The sequence below is a fragment of the Carlito syrichta genome, unplaced genomic scaffold (assembly GCF_000164805.1).
Source record: "Carlito syrichta isolate Samal-C Ts95f unplaced genomic scaffold, Tarsius_syrichta-2.0.1 Scaffold311768, whole genome shotgun sequence".
In the NCBI taxonomy this organism is placed as follows: domain Eukaryota; kingdom Metazoa; phylum Chordata; class Mammalia; order Primates; family Tarsiidae; genus Carlito; species Carlito syrichta.
The window spans coordinates 520032-540683 of record NW_007255864.1 but is presented as its reverse complement, the minus strand read 5'-3'; the positions used below and the strand labels follow the sequence as shown (position 1 = coordinate 540683).

The following is a 20652-nucleotide window of genomic DNA, read 5'->3' as shown; positions in this document are numbered from 1 at the left end:
TCCTTCGGAGACAGGGAAACCCTCCACTCCTAAATCACCAGGATGTTCACACAAAGGAGTCCGCCCCACTCAGACAGGCATTTCTCAGGGCACGCACAAGCCTGATTTCCAGGGAAAGGCTGCAGCCCCCTGTCGGTCTGGCGAAGGTCTTACCTAGCACCTTGTCTGGGACATGTACATTGAAAAGTAAGCTGGCATCTTCTAACAAGAGGCAAATGTCTTCATTACATAGAAAAAAAGAAATCTAAAAATTCAGAGTAAGGACAGCAGAAGATTTCATGCACAACTAACTCAGGCTGTTTAGTGGTGATTTTGCAGATACGTGCAATATTACTTTCCAAAGGAGAAAAAGTGGTCCCTGAGCCATTCAGAGCACAGCGATGATGGATCTGGTTCCAGAAGACAACAGCATGCACAGCCACAAGGCTCTGGGGTGTTTTATCATTTGTGATCTCAGCATTAAGTTTTGTTTCTTGATAAAAAGAAAAATGATTCTCTCAAGCCATGAAAATGAATTCCAAGATCTTACTCCTAAAAGATAACGCCAAAAAAAGCAGTCTATATTTCTTTGCCTACTGACCTATGCTTGTGTACAAAATAGAAATACATTCATTCGAGATCGTACGCTCCAAGCAGAACTGGTAACATTAGAAAAAAAAGAAATTAAAGAAGAGAGCGGGCCCACCCATGACCTAGAAAAGAGAGTTATCGATGCGGTCTTGTGCAAAAGATTTCTTTGTTTTAAAATTTGGAAGAACAGCTTCCTTCTTCATAGCCAGTGTGCTCATGTCCAGAAATGACCTCATGCAGCCCATGAAGAAACTGTCAAACTAAAAGCAATGCCACCATCAGCTTTACGAATGATTTTTGTATAAGCATTTCTTACATTTTGGAGGGTATAAAACTAAATATAGAATAAGCCCAAAGAAAGCTTCTAATGGTCCACTCCTCCGTGTTTCAATGCTACAGTCCTTTGGGGGATGGAATTGTATGATGAGGGATGTAAGTGATCCGTTTATTTATCCTGATAGACAATGGATAGAGTGCTTTGGATATTTGCTACAAAGTTTCGATACTCCCACAGGCACATTCCCACTGCTACTAAGCTCAAAGGTTTTTAGAACCAGGGAAAGATGGCTGACAAGTGATTCTGTGCATTATGGTTGTGCCGGTAGAAAAGAGCAAGGTTGTGAGTTATTGACACAAACCAAACAATCCGGTGAGTGTGTGTTAATGTGTTGAGGGTGGGGAAACCTAGGCTTTCTGGGATAAACAAATTCAAAGCAAGGAAAAATAGATTTATTTTGCAATTTTGGACTAATTGAGAGCATCTGTTAGTGGGCAGGAAACAATGACTGGAGGAAATTGTTTATTCCTATTTGGGGGAAGGGTTGGGAGTTGTTGGGAGAGGGGGAAGGCAGAAAATGGTGTCTGGACAGAACGTGTACCCAGTCACAGCAGAGTGTGTGGGCATCAGACACCGTGTTGGAGCAATGCCTTCCCAGGGAGCAGGAGTTCTACAAGTCGGGGCAAGGGATGCCATCCACATGCCTCCCCTCAGGAGCCTCATGCAATTTGCCTGGTCCTCAGACTCAGCTCTGCTTCAAAAGCAGCAGAAGTCCATTATACTTTGTGTGGTGATGTTTAAATTCAGATATCCCATGAAATAATTGCATTTTTAAAAATGGGGAGGATTTCTGTTCCCATTCTGGATAAGCACACCCCCAGCCCATATCTCCTGCTGAACACAGCAATAAATCCTAGACAGATGCATGGAGCAGTTATTTGAGGAATCTTAAAAGTAAACAGTAGCAGGCAGATTGAGGAAAAAGACCAGAATTCAGAGGACCAGGGAACTAGCCATGAGTTCACCACTGCTTTTCCTTCTGGGATCCCTTCCACCCCCACTCAAGGCTGCCTGGCAGTGGGCACTGGCACAACCAGAAGTTTCCAGGCTCAAGGAGGGATGGCATCCCGTGCTCAGAGAGTGGAAAAAATCCTCCTTTTTTTTTCCTTTCTCCATGCTTGCATCCCAGGTCCCAGGCAATCCCACTGAGGAGGTAGAAGTCACAGAGGGGGCCGGGAGCCACCTCAAAGTCTGAGGAAGAGGGAGCTTCTTCTCTCATCGGAGGCTGGGGCCTCCAGAGGGTGAGGGGAGCCCCCATGGACCATCATTGTCTGCCTCTCTTCTCCCACAGCTTGGCCTTGAACTCAAGTCCAGCCACAGGAAGTATATGGACGAGCATGGACAGAGCCGGAGTAATTAAAGCCCAGACTTTCTGACCAGAGGTTCAGAAACCACAGGAAACTCTATGGTACTGGGGCAACCGGGAGAAGGAGTCGCTTAGGAAAGCAACCCCATGGAGCGCTTTGTAAAGTCTTGGGTTCACTGTGGAAATGCACATGCCTGGATCTGACCCTGGTTAGTATTTCCAAGGCACTGAGAACTGAGATGACAACAGATTGTGTGGCATGCACGTGGGACATGGCTGAAACACACTGCAGAGACTCTGAAAACAGAGCTGCCGTGGAATTCATACCCCACAGAGGGCTGGTTTGAACTCAAGGCCCAGACCCCACTACCAAGTTAAGTGCCTGTTAAAACAGATATATCAACACTATCCACAGTCTTTTTTTTTTTTTTGAGTTGGAGTCTCACTCTGTCACCCAGGTTGGAGTGCAGTGGCATGATCAAAGCTCACTGTAGCCTTGGCCTCCTGAGCTCAGGCGATCCTTTCACCTCAGCCTCCTGAATGAATAGCTGTGACTACAGGCATGTGCCACCATGCCCAGCTGATTTGTGTGTTTGTGTGTGTGTGTGTGTGTGTGTGTGTGTGTGTGTGTGTGTGTGTGTAGACAAGGTCTCACTACATTGCCTAAGCTGGTTTCCAACTCCTGGGCTCAAGCGATCCTCCCGCCTCAGCCTCCCAGAGTGCTAGAATTATAGTCACGAACCACCGCATCTAGCCTTAGAATCTTTTAACATAATATTTACAATATCCAGAATACAATCCAAAACCACTAAGCATATGGAAGAATCAGGAAAATTCCACTGGTGTGGGAAAAAGATAATCAAGAGATGCTAATGTAGGCATGACACACATGTTGAACTTTTTGACAAAAACTTAAGAACAACTGTTATAAAGTACTCCATGAGTCCTCTCTTGAGACCAATAGAAAGAAAGTTTCAGCAAACAAACTGGAGGCATAGAGAGCCAGATGGAAATTTTAGAAGAGAAAAAATATAATAACCAAAATAAAAATCTCAGTGGATGGATTCTATAACAGGATGAATACAACATAAGAAAGAGTCAGTGAACTTGATGACGGACCAATAGAAAGCATCTAATCTGGACAACAAAGAGAAAAAAAAAATGATTTGAAAGAAAAGACAAGTCCCTGCATTAAATACCAAGAGACCTAACATTTATGTCATTGATATTTCAGAAGAGGAGGAAATGAAGAGCAGACAAATATATTTAAAGAAATAATGGCTCCAGGCGAGATGGCTTACGCCTGTAATCCCAGCACTTTGGGAGGCCAAGGTGGGAGGATTGTCTGAATCCAGGAGTCTGAGACCAGCCTGGACAAGTTGCTGAGACCTCATCTCTACAAGAAGTCTAAAAATTAGCCGGGCATGGTGGCACACGCCTGTAGTCCCAGTTACTCCAGAGGTTGAGGTAGAAGGATCACCTGAGCCCAGCAGGTTGAGGCTGCGGCAGCCGTGATCGTGCCACTGCACTCCAGCCTGGACCACAGAGTGAGACTCTGACTCAAAAAAATAAACAAGCCGGGCTCGGTGGCTCAGCCTGTAATCCTGAGCCTTTGGGAGGCTGAGGTGAGTGGATTGCCTGAGCCCGCGGGTTCGAAACCCACCTGGGCAACTTGGTGAGACCTCATCTCTACAATAAATCAAAAATTAGCCAGGCATGGTAGCACACGCCTGTAGTTCCAGCTACTTGGAAGGCTGAGGCAAAAGGATCGCTGGAGCCCAGCAGGTCGAGACTGCAGTGGCCGGGAACAGCCACTGTACTCCAGTCTGCGCAACAGGGTGAGACTCCGACTCAAAAACAAAAAAGAAAAAGAAAGAATGACTGAAAGACCCCTAAATTTGACAAAAGACATAAGCCTAAAGATAAGAAGCTCAGCAAGCCCCTAAGAGAAAAACTCAAAGAATTCCAAACCCCTACACATCACAATCAAACTGCTGGAAACTGAAGACAACTACAACAAAAAGATGAGCCTCTGTTCATCTTGTGACAGACCTGGCCATGGCCAAGGTCAGATGGCAAGGTGAGAAAGGGCAGAGCCAGCCCATCCTGTGGGGGTCACTTTCCCGGGGGCCTCACCCTTCATGACCCAGTCCCACCTCTCCAAGCCCATCTGCTAAATGTCTCTGGCGGCAGACAGCAGGCAAGCTGAAACTCAAATCCAGAGCAATCCCCATCAATCTGCCGCCCCCACATCATTACACAGAGTGTAGGCTGCGAGGCGAGGGAACCAGAAATCAAATCAACTCTGACAAGAAAAAATGCACTATAACTCAAGCAGGCCCTGACAACTTTTAGGGAGGAATAAAGAAAAAAAGCAAAGGACAAGGAGGAGCACCACTCCGCTCTAGATATATTCTCTGAGCTATCCTGATAGGTTGAAAAGAATGGCTAAACACACTTAGTTGGGTTTTGTTCTTGAACTGATACTTTTTAACTCCACATTTTCTGGGTATGTCAAAGTGGTTCAAATGTGAATGAGACTGAAACACACAAGGGGATGACTAAGAAAATCAAACTTATCTATTTTAGGTTTTTATCACAGGCAGTTGAAAGAAGTCAAAATTCCTAGAGTAGATCCAGTAAAGCCAGAGGGTTTCATGATGTAGGAACATACAGAGTAAGGATTCGAATGTCAAAACATGGGCTTCACTGAGGTAGGATATCAGCCAGGAAAGGGGGAGGAGGAGTTGCCTTTGTATTATGAAAGTAAGTTTATAGAAGAATGTTTGCCCAGGAGAGCAAATTGAAATTTACAAAAGCATTAACCACACGTTTAAGGATTCTCTCTCTGTCTCTCTCATACATACACACACACCCACACACACACACACACACACACACACACACACACACACCTCCTCATACATGCTCACACTATTCAAAATATATAAGGTACCTGGACTTTCTGGGACTCACAATCCTAGAAGTTGAACATCATCTGAATCAATACCAGTCTGCTGTGTTCATGGACTTGCTTCAGCCGGAAAACACCAATCAGGTACCATCCCCCCATTATCGGTTCCTGAAACATTAGCCTCTCGAATGGTAGGTCTACAGGACCCCTATAAACTCATTTCAGAGATGCTTTGAATCCTGAATAACTGACAAAGCCAAAGGAAAACGGGAGTTGGCAGAGAGCAGGAGAACATAAAAGCCACTAGGAGGGAAGGAGAGGAATGGAGATGGAAGCAGCAGAGAGGAGGGCATGAGAGAAGGAAGAGGAAAGTGGGGCTTTCCCTCAACACCTGCACAGCAATATCCTTCCTCTCCATATGTGCACCTGTGCCCCAGGGCTGTCCACAGATGGTCCCAAGGCCTGTTTGAAGTCCTTGACTTCATGCAAACCAGGGAGAACGTTTCGGTTCTAAATTGTAAACCAGAAGTTATTTTTATCATCAAAAAGAATTAAAATATCTCAACCAGAGTCACCAAGTACAGGGGAACAGGAATTGTGGCAGAAAGGATGCATCTCAAAATCCACCAGAGCCCCTGAAACACAGAGCAGCAGTATCCTGCAGCCACCCGAAGGCCGACCAGGGGACACGGCCTCCTGTTGCACAAGACACTGATGGGAAGCAAAGGTCGCTTTGGAAGTCAACTCCAGGCACTAGGTGATGCTTGAATCGTCTCCTTTCAGAAGTGGACAAAAGCAAGCAAGACAGACGGCACTCTGCCATGAGCTGAGCAGCCCAGTGGGTGCAGGGGTCAGAGAGCCAAGTCACACATGGTTCACCACACTGTTAGAGCTGCATCGGGGTCCTCATGAGGCTGTCACCTCCCACTGGACATGTCTCTGGAAGCACAGAATGGTGGGTGCATGTATTTCTGTTTTTAGCATGCATTCATTCATTAACTCTTCCGTCACTGTCACAATGTCCCCGTTTTACAGTGTCCAGTCTCACTCTCTGACCCTTAGAGAGTGACATTGTGTTTGGTAGCCTCAGTAAGTTCTGTCTGACAATTAGAGAAAAGTGTCTGGTTCTGGGACATTCCTTGCATGATTCTGTATTTATAGAACATTTTTCTGTCTGGCTGCGCTGTAAGTTATAGTGGCTGACGCAGTAGAGGAAGCTGTGTAAATGCTTCTTTCTAATCTGTGGGAAGCTGCCAGCAGGGCAAAACAAGGCAGCAGAGCTGGCTGGACTCCTCTGGAACCAAAAAGCACTTCAGCCTAAATGGAAGGAAAAGTTTATAAGCTTCATCACTAAGTGGTCCTTTTCGGGACCGTAAGGAATTGCAAAAGGAAGCAGACCTTTTTAGAGTCCATTATAATTGGATTTGCCTCTGCGCATCTCTCTGGACTCAGGGTTCTTTGGTGAATGGGGCTAAGAATCTCCAATATTAGAAGCAAAGTCACTAAAGTGGCAACTGACCTTGGCCCAGCCCTCTCCCGCCCACATCAGACTAGAAATAACAAGGGGACAAGTTGTACAAATAAATTCAGTAGATCTAAACCAACTGAATCTTGAACATATTTCTGAAGTGTATGAGAAAAGACTAACGTTCTTTGCATTAAAGCAAAACAAACAAACTTCCATTCACAAGGAAGGCCTTAAAGAAAAAACAGGTTACAGAATCTAGAAGACACAAAATATTTCAATCTTTCTTGTAACTTGTTTTGTACCTGTGGGGAATCATTGCATTTTTATTTTTCTATTTTTGTTTTGGAGATGGGGTAGGGGGAATCTTGCTATGTTGCCCAAATTGGGCTCAAACTGCTGGGTTCAAGCTATCCTCCTGTCTTGGCCGCCAAGTAGCTGGGATTACAGATGCACGTCACCCTGCCCATCGTGTTTATATGGAATCATTGTATTAAAAGGGACTTTAAGCCGGGCTTGGTGGCTCAGCCTGTAATCCCGCACTTTGGGAGGCTGAGGTGAGTGGATTGTCTGAGCCCGCGGATTCGAGACCCGCCTAGGCAACTTGGCGAGACCTCATCTCTACAACAAACCAAAAATTAGCCAGGCATGGCAGCGCACACCTGTAGTTCCAGCTATTTGGAAGGCTGATGCGGAAGGATCGCTGGAGCCCAGCAGGTTGAGGCTGCGGTGGCCGGGAGCAGCCACTGCACTCCTGTCTGGGCGACGGAATGAGACTCCAACTCAAAACAAAGGGACTTTAAGGATAATCTGGTCCAACTCCTTCATAATATAATTGAAGAAAAATGAAATTCAGAGAGGTGAAATGGCATGCCAAAGTCACCGTGGTAGGAGGTACAGGAATGAGATGTGCCCCAGGCCTCCAGGCTGCCAGCTTCATACTTTCCCTACTACCCTACGCTACTTCTGTGCCAGGTCTCAGAGTTTCACCTTCCCCATTCCTAGTTTTCCTGATAATATAGATAGGACATGTACAGTAGTACTTCAGAAGGGATTCCCAGGTAAGAACCACAATGGCTGGTTTGCGTGGCTGAACTCATTGATGTAATGACTAAGAAATTATTTATCCATAAAGTGTGGAACACATGAAAAAGTTCACCAGCGTGTCTGAAAATGTCATAGATGATTAATTCTTGATGAGTTAAAAAGGATTAGAGTGTGTCAGGATTCAGGCCTTTCTGATGAATGGTTGTGGTATACACAAGTAGAGGCCGGGCCAGCCTGAGATCCTGCATGACAACCACAAGCTGAGACCTTGTCTCTCACCCCCACCAACCCATTCTGGACATGTAGCATGAGCGAGAAATAAAAGTTTGTTATTTTAATCCTCTGAAACTTGAAATCGAAACAACCATGTGGGTGTTTGTTACTGCAGCATAACCTTGCCTCTCCTGACTGATACACGCACCTAAAGGGCACTTGGTAAAAGATGGATGTTGTTATTATGAACACATCCCCACAGAACCTTCCCGAAGCCACTCCATCAGTGAATGGTAGGCTAGAACAGATCATTAGTCTTATAGAGATGGTTGGAGAGGGAAAGAAAATATGTGTAACCAAGCACTAGTCAGCGTCAAGATTAGACTCAGAGAAGTTAGGCAGTGCTCAGGTAAAGACCTAAGGAAGGCCAGGCGCAGTGGCACGAGCATGTAATCCCAGCATTTTTGGAGGCTGAGGCAAGAGGATTGCCTGATTCCAGGGGTTCGAGACAAGCCCAGGCAACTTGGTAAGACCTCATCTCTACAGTAAGCTTTTTAAAAAAAATTAGCCAGACATGGTGGCGCATGCCTGTAGTTCCAGCTATTTGGAAGGCCGAGGTGGGAGGATCGCCTGAGCCCAGCATGTCAAGGTTGTGGTGGCCATGTGTACTCCAGCCTGGACAACAGAGTGAGACTCTGATTCAAAAAAAAAAAAAAACCTAAGGAAATTCTGGTTACAAAATAAATCCTACTCCCAGGTCTACTTTATAAGGGCATCCTGTCCCTAACACACTGTCCCAGGCCTTTTCCTCCTGCCAAGAATTCTTTCCCTTATTCACCAGTGCCAATTCTACTGATTCTTTGGAGCCTAGTTTTAGTCCCACACACCTCCCTCAAGTTTCCGAACCCCCCCAAACCTCTATGTGAAGATAAACCATGCAAAGCAGGCACTTCAGCAATGATTGCTTTTACTCTTCATTTTATACTTAATCAACTGTTTGGTATCATCTGTTTCAGGGGTGTCAATTTTGCTTTTCTAACCAGACTGTAAGCCTTGTGAAGGCACCATGTGTTTTACTTCTTGACAGTCTCCCACAGAAATGATTCCAAGGGACATTTTACACTGATTTAAATGCCAGGACGGAAAGAATATAATATAATTCTTGGGGTTGAGGACAATTTTTTTTATTACTTTGAAAGAAATTAGGGAAATTCACTAACTGGGCTTTATAGTAATTCCTTAGTCTAGCTAAATATAAATCCCCTTTCTTCAGGTAATGATAAATCATTATATTATCCTAAATGTCTTCCATTTAGCTTTGTTCCAATTAAAATACAAACCAAAGCTGACAAGTAGTTTAGCAGGAATCTAACGAGAAACTGCAAGAAAGTATTTTTGAGAATTTAAAACACTTCATTAGAAATTAGCATTTGTTTTGCTAAATATTTACATGCCAGTGATCATCAACTTTAAGCTAAATCTGTACATAAGTTGCTCTGACAAGTCATAAAGTTAGGTCTTATCCAAATCTGTTTAAGAAGATCACAGAGCTTTTCTTTAATGTTGAAACTTAGTTTTCATAATTCCAAAGACTGTTGGTCTGTAACCTTAGAACTATAAATATTTGTTACTGTAAATGTTATTTGTTAAATGCAGAAAAAGTAGTTGTTCAGAGAAAGGTAAAAACCATGTTTGTCATGGGAGATTGATCCCACAGAGATAACCTCAGAGATAACCTTCTGGCTGTAACTGCTCTGGTCTGCTCCTTATCATTCATTCTGTATAACGATGTTGTGCAGATTCTCTTAAGCAAGCGCATTCCTCCCTGGAGAAATGCATTTTACAAGTAAAATAACGTCAGTCCAATAGGCCTTAAAACACAGTCCACAATTCTTACTTTCTTCAACATATATTCCATAGAAGTCTCTTAACCTGTTTCCACAAAATCCCCTCAGAATTGTCCCTGACTATGGTACCGCCTCTGTTAACAATTTAGTGGCTCAGCCTGTAATCCCAGCACTTTGGGAGGCTGAGGCGAGTGAATTGTCTGAGCCCACAGGTTCAAGACCAGCCCAGGCAACTTGGCGAGACCTCATCTCTACAATAAATCAAAAATTAGCCAGGCATGGTAGCACACGTCTGTAGTTCCAGCTACCTGGAAGGCTGAGGTGGAAGGATTGCCTGAGCCCAGCAAGTCGACGCTGGGGTGGCCGTGAGGGTGCCACTGCACTCCAGCCTGGGTGACAGTGAGACCCCAACTCAAAAAAAACAACAAAAAACAGCTTAGCTTATTTACCTGGGAGTCATTTGATTTGTTGCCAAGTCCGTTCATGTCCATTGTACAAGTTCTCGCAATGACATGATTTAATTGAAAATTAGGTAGACTCATGAAATGTGGGTACACAAAGAAAATGAGTTCTGTTTTCGATAAAAACCAGGTCAATAGAGGCCAGGTGCTATTTTTAACTACTGCTGCATTAGGCACGGGTGAAGTCATTGTGAAAGAGAATTATAAAATCACGAGCATGCAGCGGCGTCTTACACTCAGATTGCTGCACAAGTGTCAAGTGCTTGCTACACTTTGAAGAAACCAAACTGGAAAGGGAGGTTGATGTCATTTAGACTTTTTTTTGCAAGAAAGACAAGAACCCCAGCCAAGGGCCATATACACAACAAAAGATTGGCAAGCAAATGATCGTTGCATATATTTTCAGCTAAAATAGACTGTGTATGTATATGCTTTTGTGACTCACTACTTTAGCCACCTTGTATCGTATATAACTGATCAAGTACTGCAAACTGGTGACTTTGCATATGGCTTCTATTCAACTTGTGAATTAGACGGTTATAGAGATTACACAAGTGCATAGTTAGAAACAATGCCATGCTATTCATCAACTTAGAAAGATGCTGGAAGCCGGGCTCAGTGGCTTAGCCTGTAATCCCACGCTTTGGGAGGCTGAGGTGAGTGGATTGCCTGAGACCGCAGGTTAGAGACCCGCTTGGGCAACTTGGCGAGATCTCATCTCTACAATAAAAATCAAAAATTAGCCGGGCATGGCAGCACGCACCTGTAGTTCCAGCTACTTGGAAGGCTGAGGCAGAAGAATCGCCGGAGCCCAGCAGGTCGAGGCTGCGGTGGCCAGGAGCAGCCACTGCACTCCAGTCTGGGTGTCAGAGTGAGACTCCAACTCAAAAAAAAAAAAAAAAAGGAAAAAGAAAGATGCTGGAGTAATGTCGGTGAGTAGGAATACAAACATGAATCAAGATGTGGATGAGATGGAAGAGATAACCCATAGCTTCCTTTCTATTTATTTTCTCAAGACGCTATGCATTTTCCTACTTTTACCATTTTTTTTAGTATTCATCATTCTTACAGCATAGAGCAAGCACTTATTTTAAAATGAAATAACACAAAAGCCAATAGAAGGGAGGAACCATTGGCTACTGTCCTGCAAACAAAACACAGCTCTTCTTCAAGGTATAGCTGAAGGAGCCTAGGATGGTCACATCTCAGCACACGAGGAGGCAGCTAAGCCAGGCCTGGGGTTCCCTGACTCCATGGGCTGTTGTCCAGGACAGCGGCTCCCCTCCTGAGGGCGTACCCCTTAACAGTGAGGGGATCCCAGGAAAGAAAAGCTCATCTTGCTGGGGAAACTCTCAGTTAAAGGTGAACACTGGTTACTGAACTCTCCACCCCAAGTTTAAAACTCAACCAGCCCCGCCATCACTGGCTATGTCTTCACCCACCTCCCTGCGGGAATGGTCTGTCACAGGAGACCTGGGCGAGGGGTGGCCAAGGCAACTGCATTCTGAAAACTCTGTGAGCAATTCTGATTCACTTTCGAATTAAGAGTTTAGGGTGGGGCAACCCCTTCAGGTCCCCTCCCACTGGGGGCGATTTTTTGTCCTCTCAAAAAAAAAAAGAGTTTAGGGCTTCATAAGGGCCATGAGTCCCTGAATCAACAGCAAATTAATGTGTGTGTGTGTGTGTGTGTGTGTGTGTGTGTGTGTGTGTGTGTGTGTGTGTGTGTGTGAACACAAGTGCATAGCTTCCATCAAATTGTTTTCATCGAATTTTTGTAACTTCGAACATAAAGAACCACTCTTCTGAGCTCCATTCAAGTCGTGACCATTCTGGCTGTCTGCACAGTCCTGGGGAAATCTGAGCTGAACCTGAACACAGGCGTTCTGAGTTCAGAGCCTTCCTGTTGTGTGTCTCTTTTTTTCTCTCTAGATTTTTTTCCTCCAGACTCCAATCTGTTCCTCTTTCTTCACTTCTATTTTTAAATGGGAAAGTTTGGATTTCAAAATAACTAAAACCTAACAACTCCTTGAATAAAAGACACAGAAAATGAAATTTCCAATTTCCCTTACCCTAGTTCTCACATTCCTGTGTGGTTTTATTATTAAAACATTTTGTAAAAAACCTTAAGAGCATTTTATGTCTATTTTTCCTATTGAGTTAATGATTTAAACATATGTACATGTCTTTATTTTAATTATCAGCATCACGGCTTACCTATATTTTTAAAACAAAAAAAATTATACATATGCCAGTATTATGCTCTCCTGTTTCTTTCTCTTTTTTTTCTTTTTCTTTCTTTCTTTTTTTTTTTTTTTTTTTTTTAGGAATTTTCTTCTTATTCACTTATTAGTTGATAATTATCCTCTCAACATTGCTAGTGCTGGTTGATGCCTAACAATGGATTTAGATGAGACTCAAAGTCCTGTTTCTTATCTCAGCACTTTACCATAAAAAGGACCGATACAATGTTGTATGTGTTAAACAGGCTCCAATCTGTGCTGGTGGTTTGGTTTTATAAATAAGAACATTCCTGTCCAGAAATAAGGCCCAGACATTCAGACTTTCCAAAACAACTCTTTGCATCCAGGATATCCAAATAAATTCAAGCATTTCAATTTCAAAATCTGATGTAGCTATCAACTTCTGATTAAGGTTCCTGTGAGTGCACATTAGTTAAATAAGCCTTTTTTTTTTTTTTTACTATTTCTGTGCAAAATGAATATTCACTATTCAAAAGAACATGCCCTACATACCCCATCATAATTATATAACAAGTTCAAATTTACTTTTAAGCAATGTAAGACATACTTGAAATTTCAACCCAACAAACTAGCTAAAATTGAGCTTTAACATATATAGTTGTTTTGGAAAATAGCTAAGAGTCTTAATACCAAACTTAAAATTTATAGTCATCAGCATATTTTTCTGAGCACTTGATTTTAATCACAGAGGTAGTCATAGTATGGAGTAAAAACAATACCCAGTCTGACCTCAACAGTCCTAAATTAGGATCTTCATTTATCTTGAACCAATAGCTTAACCAGATTCCCTCTTGGTGGAATGAAAATATTGTCCATTTCATGAGCCATCTGGGGTAACCACAGAACCAGCCCTCGTGAGCTGGGAAGAGCTGTCAAAAAGCAAAATACTGGTGTCACTGCCGTTCCCCTAAACACAAACTCCCTCCACAAGGGAGAGGATGCCTCCTGCACACAGGTCATTATCAAGGAGGTGACAGCAGTTATTTAGATGAGGACAAAGGTGAGAAAGAAGGGCCAACGTGACTGGAGTCCTTAGCAGAACGGAGCTTCCTCATCTGAGAGGAGCAGTGGGCTGACAGGCCCTTGGTCACGTCTGTTGATAAACGCCAGGCGCTCTGTGTCAATGCTGTGTGCTAAAAGCCGATGCAGTAAAAGGCAGCAAGCTCACAGTGATGGCGGCATGAGGCCCTCCCTCATCTGGCAAACGACAAGTTCCTCAGTCTCTAAGGCAGGGCTCTGTGTGTCTGACCCCACAGTGAGTCTGCCAAGCCTGGGGGACTGTCGGGAGAATAGACCTCATGAAAGTCGCCAGCAGCCAGAAGTAAAGCCAGATGCTACCCCGAGAGGCAAGCATGTGTGATACAGGGACCCACTAATGTCTGTCCATATTGTCACAGCCCCAAGACAAGGGCATGGCAAGGGTTCAAGTGCTCCTGTACATTCCTGGACAGCATTCCTAAGAGTCCCCCTATCTCCTATGCATTCCCAGTAAGCAGCTTCGGAGGATCCTTGATTTCCCTGTAGACTATGCCCAATCAACTGAAAGATGCAAATCCCCATTTACTCCCTTTTTCTGAGTAGTCATACATTTGAATAATATAGTATCAATGCAATCCTAAGTCTTGTGATTTTTATAACTTGTGCATCAACGTAATCATAAGTTTTGTATAACTTTTGCGTAATGCATAATGTCTTAGGCCTTGTAAACTTGCTTTACTCTATGGCAAGCTTGATTAACACTTCTGCCGGGCCCTGCTGATAAAACCTATGAGATATTTCTGATACCTGGCACGAGGAAGTCTGGACCAAAAAATGTCATTATCAATAAATGCAGCTGAAACTCAAGTTCTATACAATGCTCTGTTTGTCACATGGCTAATGTATAGGTACTAACAACTCTGGATTTATAAAAGTGAACTGTAAAAGCCTGAAGGATGAGCAGAACCATTTTAGAAAGACCTCGAATTTGGCTCTACTCCCCGGATTCAAATTCAAAAATAAACTTCTTTCTACCAGTTCCCTGCCCCTTTGCTTTATCGACATCAAGGAGAATAGCCGAGTGTTACTCAAATCATAACATGTGGGCTCCACATTTCTGCTCAGGGCCCAGGGCTTTCTCATGGTTCATTTATCCTCACCTGACAGAGCAAAGCATGTCGTTCCACACCTGTTATACATTCCATGGGCTTCTGGGCATTTTTAGAAACTGAATTATGCCAGGCGCAGTAGTTCATGCCTATAATCCTAGCACTTTGGGAGGCCGAGGCAAGAGGATCGCCTAAACCCAGGCAGGGGTTCAAGACCAGCCTGGGCAACTTAATGAGACCTCATCTCTACAATAAATCAAAAATTTAGCCAGGCATGGTGGCATGCGCTTGTGGTTCCCGCTACTCAGGTGGATGGATTACCTAAGCCCAGCACAAGGCTGTGGTGGCTGTGAGCGTGCCACCACACTCCAGCCTGGGCGACAGAGAAAGACCTTGACTTAAAAAAAAAAAAAAAACAGCTATAATTCACAAAATTTACCATTTTAAAGTGTACAATTCAATGGCTTTTAGAAGATGCACAGGTTGTGCAACTGTCACCAAGACCTACTTCCAGAATATTTTCATCACCTCAGAATGAAGCCTTGCTCCTTGTAGCGGTCCCTCAGCATGTCCCTCTACCCTCAGCCTTTGGCAACCTTTAATCTACTTTCTGCCTGTATAGATTTGCCTATTGAGGACATTTTTTTTTAATGGAGTGGTGCAATATGTGCCGTTTTACAACCATTTTCTTTTTACTTAGCATTAGGCTTCAAGGTTCAGCCACATTGTAGCATGTATCCGTACTCTGTTCCTTTTCATGGCTGAGTAAGATTCCATGTATGGACATACCACATTCTGTGTATCCATTCATCAGCTGATGGATGTTTGAATGGCTTCCAACTTTTGGCTGTTATAAATAATGCTGCTATAAACCTTCATGGACACATTTTGTGTAAACAGATGTTTTAAATTATTTCGGGTAGATGCCTGTATGCTTGGTCATTTCTGGGCCCCCTTGAACCTTAAGTTCATGTCCTCACTCTCTGTGTTGAATCCATATCCATGGAAAATAGTAAGAACTATAGTTCACCAGGGACCCCAAAAATCCAAGGAGGAAACAAAGACATGTGCAGAGAAAAAAGAGGTCCTGCTTGAAGCAATACACCAAGAGGAACCCAAAACAGACAGAATTATCTTTAGGAGAGTAAGACCCTTATAGTCCAGGCTTCCCTCACTAGGTGAGTGTTCTGGGAACCCATTGGCATCCATGTACCAGCTGGCATTGTTGTGAGAGACTGTGTTCAGCTTTAGTGAATTTTGGGGGGAGATTCTTTCAATGCATTTGCCCATTTCACGATGGGTGATTTATGAGCGCACCTGTCCACACCGCATTGAGTGTGCAGCAGTTTTTGACCAAAAACTATTCACCTGATCTCGCCTCAAGTGACACCTTTTTTGTTTCCCCGGATGAAAAAAGTCCTCAAAGAAAAATGTTTTGCTGATGGAGAAGTGGTGAAACAAAAACAGCAGAGGCACTAAAAGACATCAACATGGACGAGTTAAAAAACTGTTTTGAGCAGTGGAAAAGTATCTCAGTAGGTGTATGGCATCCAATGGAAAATACTTCGAAAGTGATTGAAGTTTAAACATTTTAAGACTAGGCCAGGCTCGGTGGCTCAGCCTATAATCCCAGCATTTTGGGAGGCTGAGGCAAGTGGATTACTTGAGCCCGTGGGTTCAAGACCAGCCTGAGCAACTTAACGAGACCTTATCTCTACAATAAATTTTTTAAAATTAGCCGGGCATGGTAGCACATGCCTGTAGTTCCGGCTACTTGGAAGGCTGAGGCGGAAGGATCTCCAGAGCCCAGCAGGTCACCGCTGGGGTGGCCATGAGTGTGCCACTGCACTCCAGCCTGGGTGACAGAGAGAGACTCCAATTAAAAAAAAAAAAAAGTAAGACTAAATATACAATTTTTTAATAAATAAATTCTATCTTGGGGCGGTCTCCTTCATATTGCTGCTCTCAAAATACCACCAATAATATTTTCTTTCTCTACCATAATATAGCAGTAGCCACAGCTAGGATGAGGGGCCAGAATTGGGTTTAATCCTCTTAATAATAGGAAAAGTCAGGCCAGGCACGGTGGCTTATGCCTGTAAACCCACTACTTTGGGAGGCCGAGGCAGGTGAATTGCTTGAAGCCAGGAGTTCAAGATCTACCTGTGCAACATAGTGAGACCCTGTCTCTACAAAAAATTTTGAAGATTAGCCAGGCATGGTGGCATGCACCTGTAGTCCCAGCCACTCAGGAGGCTGATGTAGGAGGATCATCTGAGCCCAGGAATTTGAGGCTACAGTGAGCTATGATCACACCATGGCACTCCAGCCTGGGTGACAGAGTGAGACCCTGTCTCTAAAAAAAGAAAAATAAGAACAATCAGCATATAATGAGTGCTTACTATGCTCAAGGCATTGTGCTGAGCACATTACACGGATTGTCTAAGGATGGGGGAAACACGATTATTGAAAACAAACACTGATTGCAGCCAATTCTGCCTTCTGCCAGAGTGGCATAATTCATGTCTAGGCAAGGCCTGGAAGGAGAGAAGAGAAGAGAGGAAGCTGAATTGCCTGAAGAAGAAAATGACATGTGTTTGGCATTTGTTTGCTAGATGCTCAAGAGAGTAGGGTGAGGCGTGAGGGTTTGAAGGCTTAAAAATGGAAGAAAGGGACTGATGTATAGATAAGAGAAAGCAGGTCTATGGAACAAGAACCTAAAAAGAAAAGACAGCTTGTAAGAAATCCCAGCGGCCAAGAAAACTTGCAGTAATCAATTTTAAGTGGATTTCTGTTTTGGACCACCTTGATATCTTCCTTCTTTTCCCTGAGACCGTGTCACTCTGTAAGATTAAGGAAGCAGGCAGTGCAGAACAAAGAGGAGACAGCAGCGGCCAGAGGTGACACACTGAGTCAGCAGTTGAAATCCAGAGAGAGGTGACCGGGAAATGTAAGCCCCAGATAATATCAGAATCGTGGATGGGAAAAAAGGTACTGAACTTCTTCTCACAGTGTGTGGCTCAAGCCATTCTAATTTAAGTATTAAGGGAAAGGGTGACCCCCAGAAGCTAGAAGAGACAGGATCGTCTTACTTTCGTAATATCAACTTTCCAACAATCCTCCAGTTGTGTTATTAAGGTGGGCAATAGCTCATGGTAGGGAAAACCAAGACTCACCACTTTAACATTCACCATGTGGCCAATGCACCAAACACACACCTTCAAGACTTCATGGTGACCATCCTATGAATGGTCAGAGAGTGCCAAAACATTCTCTCAGTCCCCTGTTGGACACCTAGGACTATTCTCTTGTGGTGCTTATGGAAAAACGACCCGAGTGTCTCCTGCATATGACTGGGAGACACTGAAACTGAAACTTTTTTCTCACTCACCCATCTGGAATAGTCACAGTTAGGTGGCCCTGAGGCCACATCTGTAGCAGGGGTTGGCAAACATTTTCTGAAAAGATTCAGATAATAAATACCTTAGACCAGGGGTCCCCAACCCCCTGGCCACGGGTCTGTGGCCTGTTAGCAACCGGGCTGCACAGCAAGAGGTGAGCGGCAGGCAAGTGAGTGAAGCTTCATCTGTATTTACAGCCACACCCCATTGCTCACATTACCACCTGAGCTCCATCTCCATCAGATCAGCCACGACATTAGATTCTCATAGGAGTGTGAACCCTATGGTGAACTGCACATGTGTGGGATCTAGATTGCATTCCTTATGAGAATCTAATGCCTGATGATCTGAGATGGAGCTGAGGCACTGGGGAGTGGCTGCAAATACAGATTAACATCAGCAGCGAGTTTTGACTGCCCATCCTCCCACTCCCGGCTCCATGAGAAAATTGTCTTCCACGAAACTGGTCCCTGATACCAAAAAACCTGTGGACTGCTGTCTTAGACTTTGTGAGCCAAGAGGCAAAATCAGGATATTAAATAAGTACCTATATAATGAAAGAAGACAGATTTCCAAAATATTTTATTGATGAAATTCAAAACATAATAATAATTGTATCCAATTTTTAGTAATATGGATCTACTAATGAGAAGAATGGAATCTATTCATATATTTGGATAGCAATTTTTTTATTGGGGTTCAAAGTCAGTGTTGGCGAACATCATGGTGACTGCAAATATTCATCTGCAAAAACCAGCCAGGAATGGTGGCTCACACTTGTAATCCCAGCACTTTGGGAGACTAAGGTGGGAGGATTGCTTCAGTCCAGGAATTTGAGACCAGCCTGGGCAACATAGCCAAACCTTGTCTTTACAAAAGTCAAAACATCAGCCAGATGTGGTGGTGCATGCCTGTAGTCCCTGCTACTCGGGAGGCCAAGGTGGAAGGATCACCTGTGGCCAGGAGGTTAAGGCTGCCTTGAGCCATGTGCATTGTGATCATGCCACTGCACTCCAGTCGAGGCGACACAGCGAAACCCCAACTCAAAAAACAAAAAAAAGAATTCTTAGCTCATGGGCCACACAGAAACAAGTACAGGCTAGATGAGGTTCTCAACCTCTGTTCTACAGCCACCATTATCTGAAGCAAAGTAAATGCTGGGTTATCTGTGCCAAGGGTCTGCAGTGTCATGCCCTGATTCTGAAATTAGAGTCCTTGAAGGGACTTTGGAGGAGCAACAGAAAGATTCATCTGTTCCTCAAACCCTCTGGTCCAGAACACCAGTGATGGAAGTAACCATTCTTGTAGCCAGTATTTATTGCGCACCTACTATATCTCAGAACAATCACAGTCACTGGAAATACAGCAGTAAGACCCTCATGGGGCATAAGCCTGCAAACAGAAATTAAAGGAAGAAAAAATTGTCAGAGAGCAGAGGCGTGGTAGGAAAAATAAGAAGGTACTGGAAGAGGGGGGACAGGGAGTGACATGGATCCAGCCATGAAACAAGGAGTTCCCTTCTCTCCATATGACTATCAATCCTTGTTTTATCAGACAGATTGTATTTTTTCCAATATGTTGAGGGTAAAATAGAATTCTATTGTTTCTTTTTGTTGTTGTTGTTTTGAGTTGGAGTCTCACTCTGTCGCTGAAGTGCAGTGGCACGTTCACGGCCATTGCAGCCTCGACCTGCTGGGTTCAGGTGATCCTTCCGCCTCAGTCTTCCAAGTAGCTAGAATTACAGGCATGCGCCACCATGCCCAGCTAATTTTTTGATTTATCATAGAGATGAGGGCTCACCAAGTTGCCCGGGCTGGTCTTGAACACATGGGCTCAGACAATCCTCTCACCTCGGCCTCCCAAAGGCGCGGGATTATAGGCATGAGCCACTGCACCCAGCTTCCATTGTCTTTCGATTTGCTTCCCCTTCCTGTCAGTAGAGTTCATCATCTTTATACAGATGTATACTCTTTTTTTTGAGTTGGAGTCTCACTCCATAGCCCAGGCTGGAGTGCCTTGGCACACTCACGGCCACCCCAGCGTTGACCTGCTGGACTCCAGCAATCCTTCCCCCTCAGTCTTCCAAGCAGCCGAAACTACAGGCGCGCGACCACAGCCGGCTATTGATTTATTGTAGAGACGAGGTCTCGCCAACTTGCCCGGGCTGGTCTCGAACCCACAGGCTCGGGCAATCCACTTGCCTCAGCCTCTCAAGTGCTAGAATTATAGGCTGAGCCACCAAGCCCGGCCAATGTACTTTTTTTGATCTTTCAAATTTCCTATTCTGTACATCCCTGGCTGATTCCCTGTTTACGTTTCTGTTCTGTTGTCTGTTTTCCCTTTTGTTGGTGTTCTTTTGCAAATTTGGATATGAATTCTTTCTTGGTGCTATACATTGCAAATATCCTTTCCCAGACTATGACTTGTCTTTCAACTTTGTGGTGTCTTTTGTTTACAAGATTTTAATTTTTGATCTGATAAGTGTCTGGTAAATAGTACACTTTCTATGAGAGTTGGCCATTAGTTCCCTTCTTGGCAGAGACATAGAACAAGGCATGGATTTTGAGTTTAGACCTTTGCTTCCTCCCTTAGAGTTATGCCTTGCCCCAATTTATTCATGTCTCTAAACCTTGACCTCCTCATCAGTAAAGAAGGCCCATCCCTACCTCACATGTTTAAGAATTCAGTGAATGAATGTGTGCAGCTCCCCTAGTATAATGGCCTCTCCCACTCCACTCTCAAA

The 20652-nt window shown here is 44.0% G+C and overlaps 1 protein-coding gene across 1 annotated transcript in view; it reads right to left on the bottom strand.

The window, feature by feature from the left end:
- The window catches only part of METTL24 (methyltransferase like 24), an 81388-nt gene extending 76102 nt beyond the window's left edge, over nucleotides 1-5286 (bottom strand). The window contains exon 1 of the mRNA XM_021718051.1: nucleotides 5224-5286. Within this exon, the coding sequence (XP_021573726.1) occupies nucleotides 5224-5286 (63 nt within the window). The remainder of the gene's footprint in view (nucleotides 1-5223) is intronic.
- Between the last annotated feature and the right edge of the window lie 15366 nt (nucleotides 5287-20652).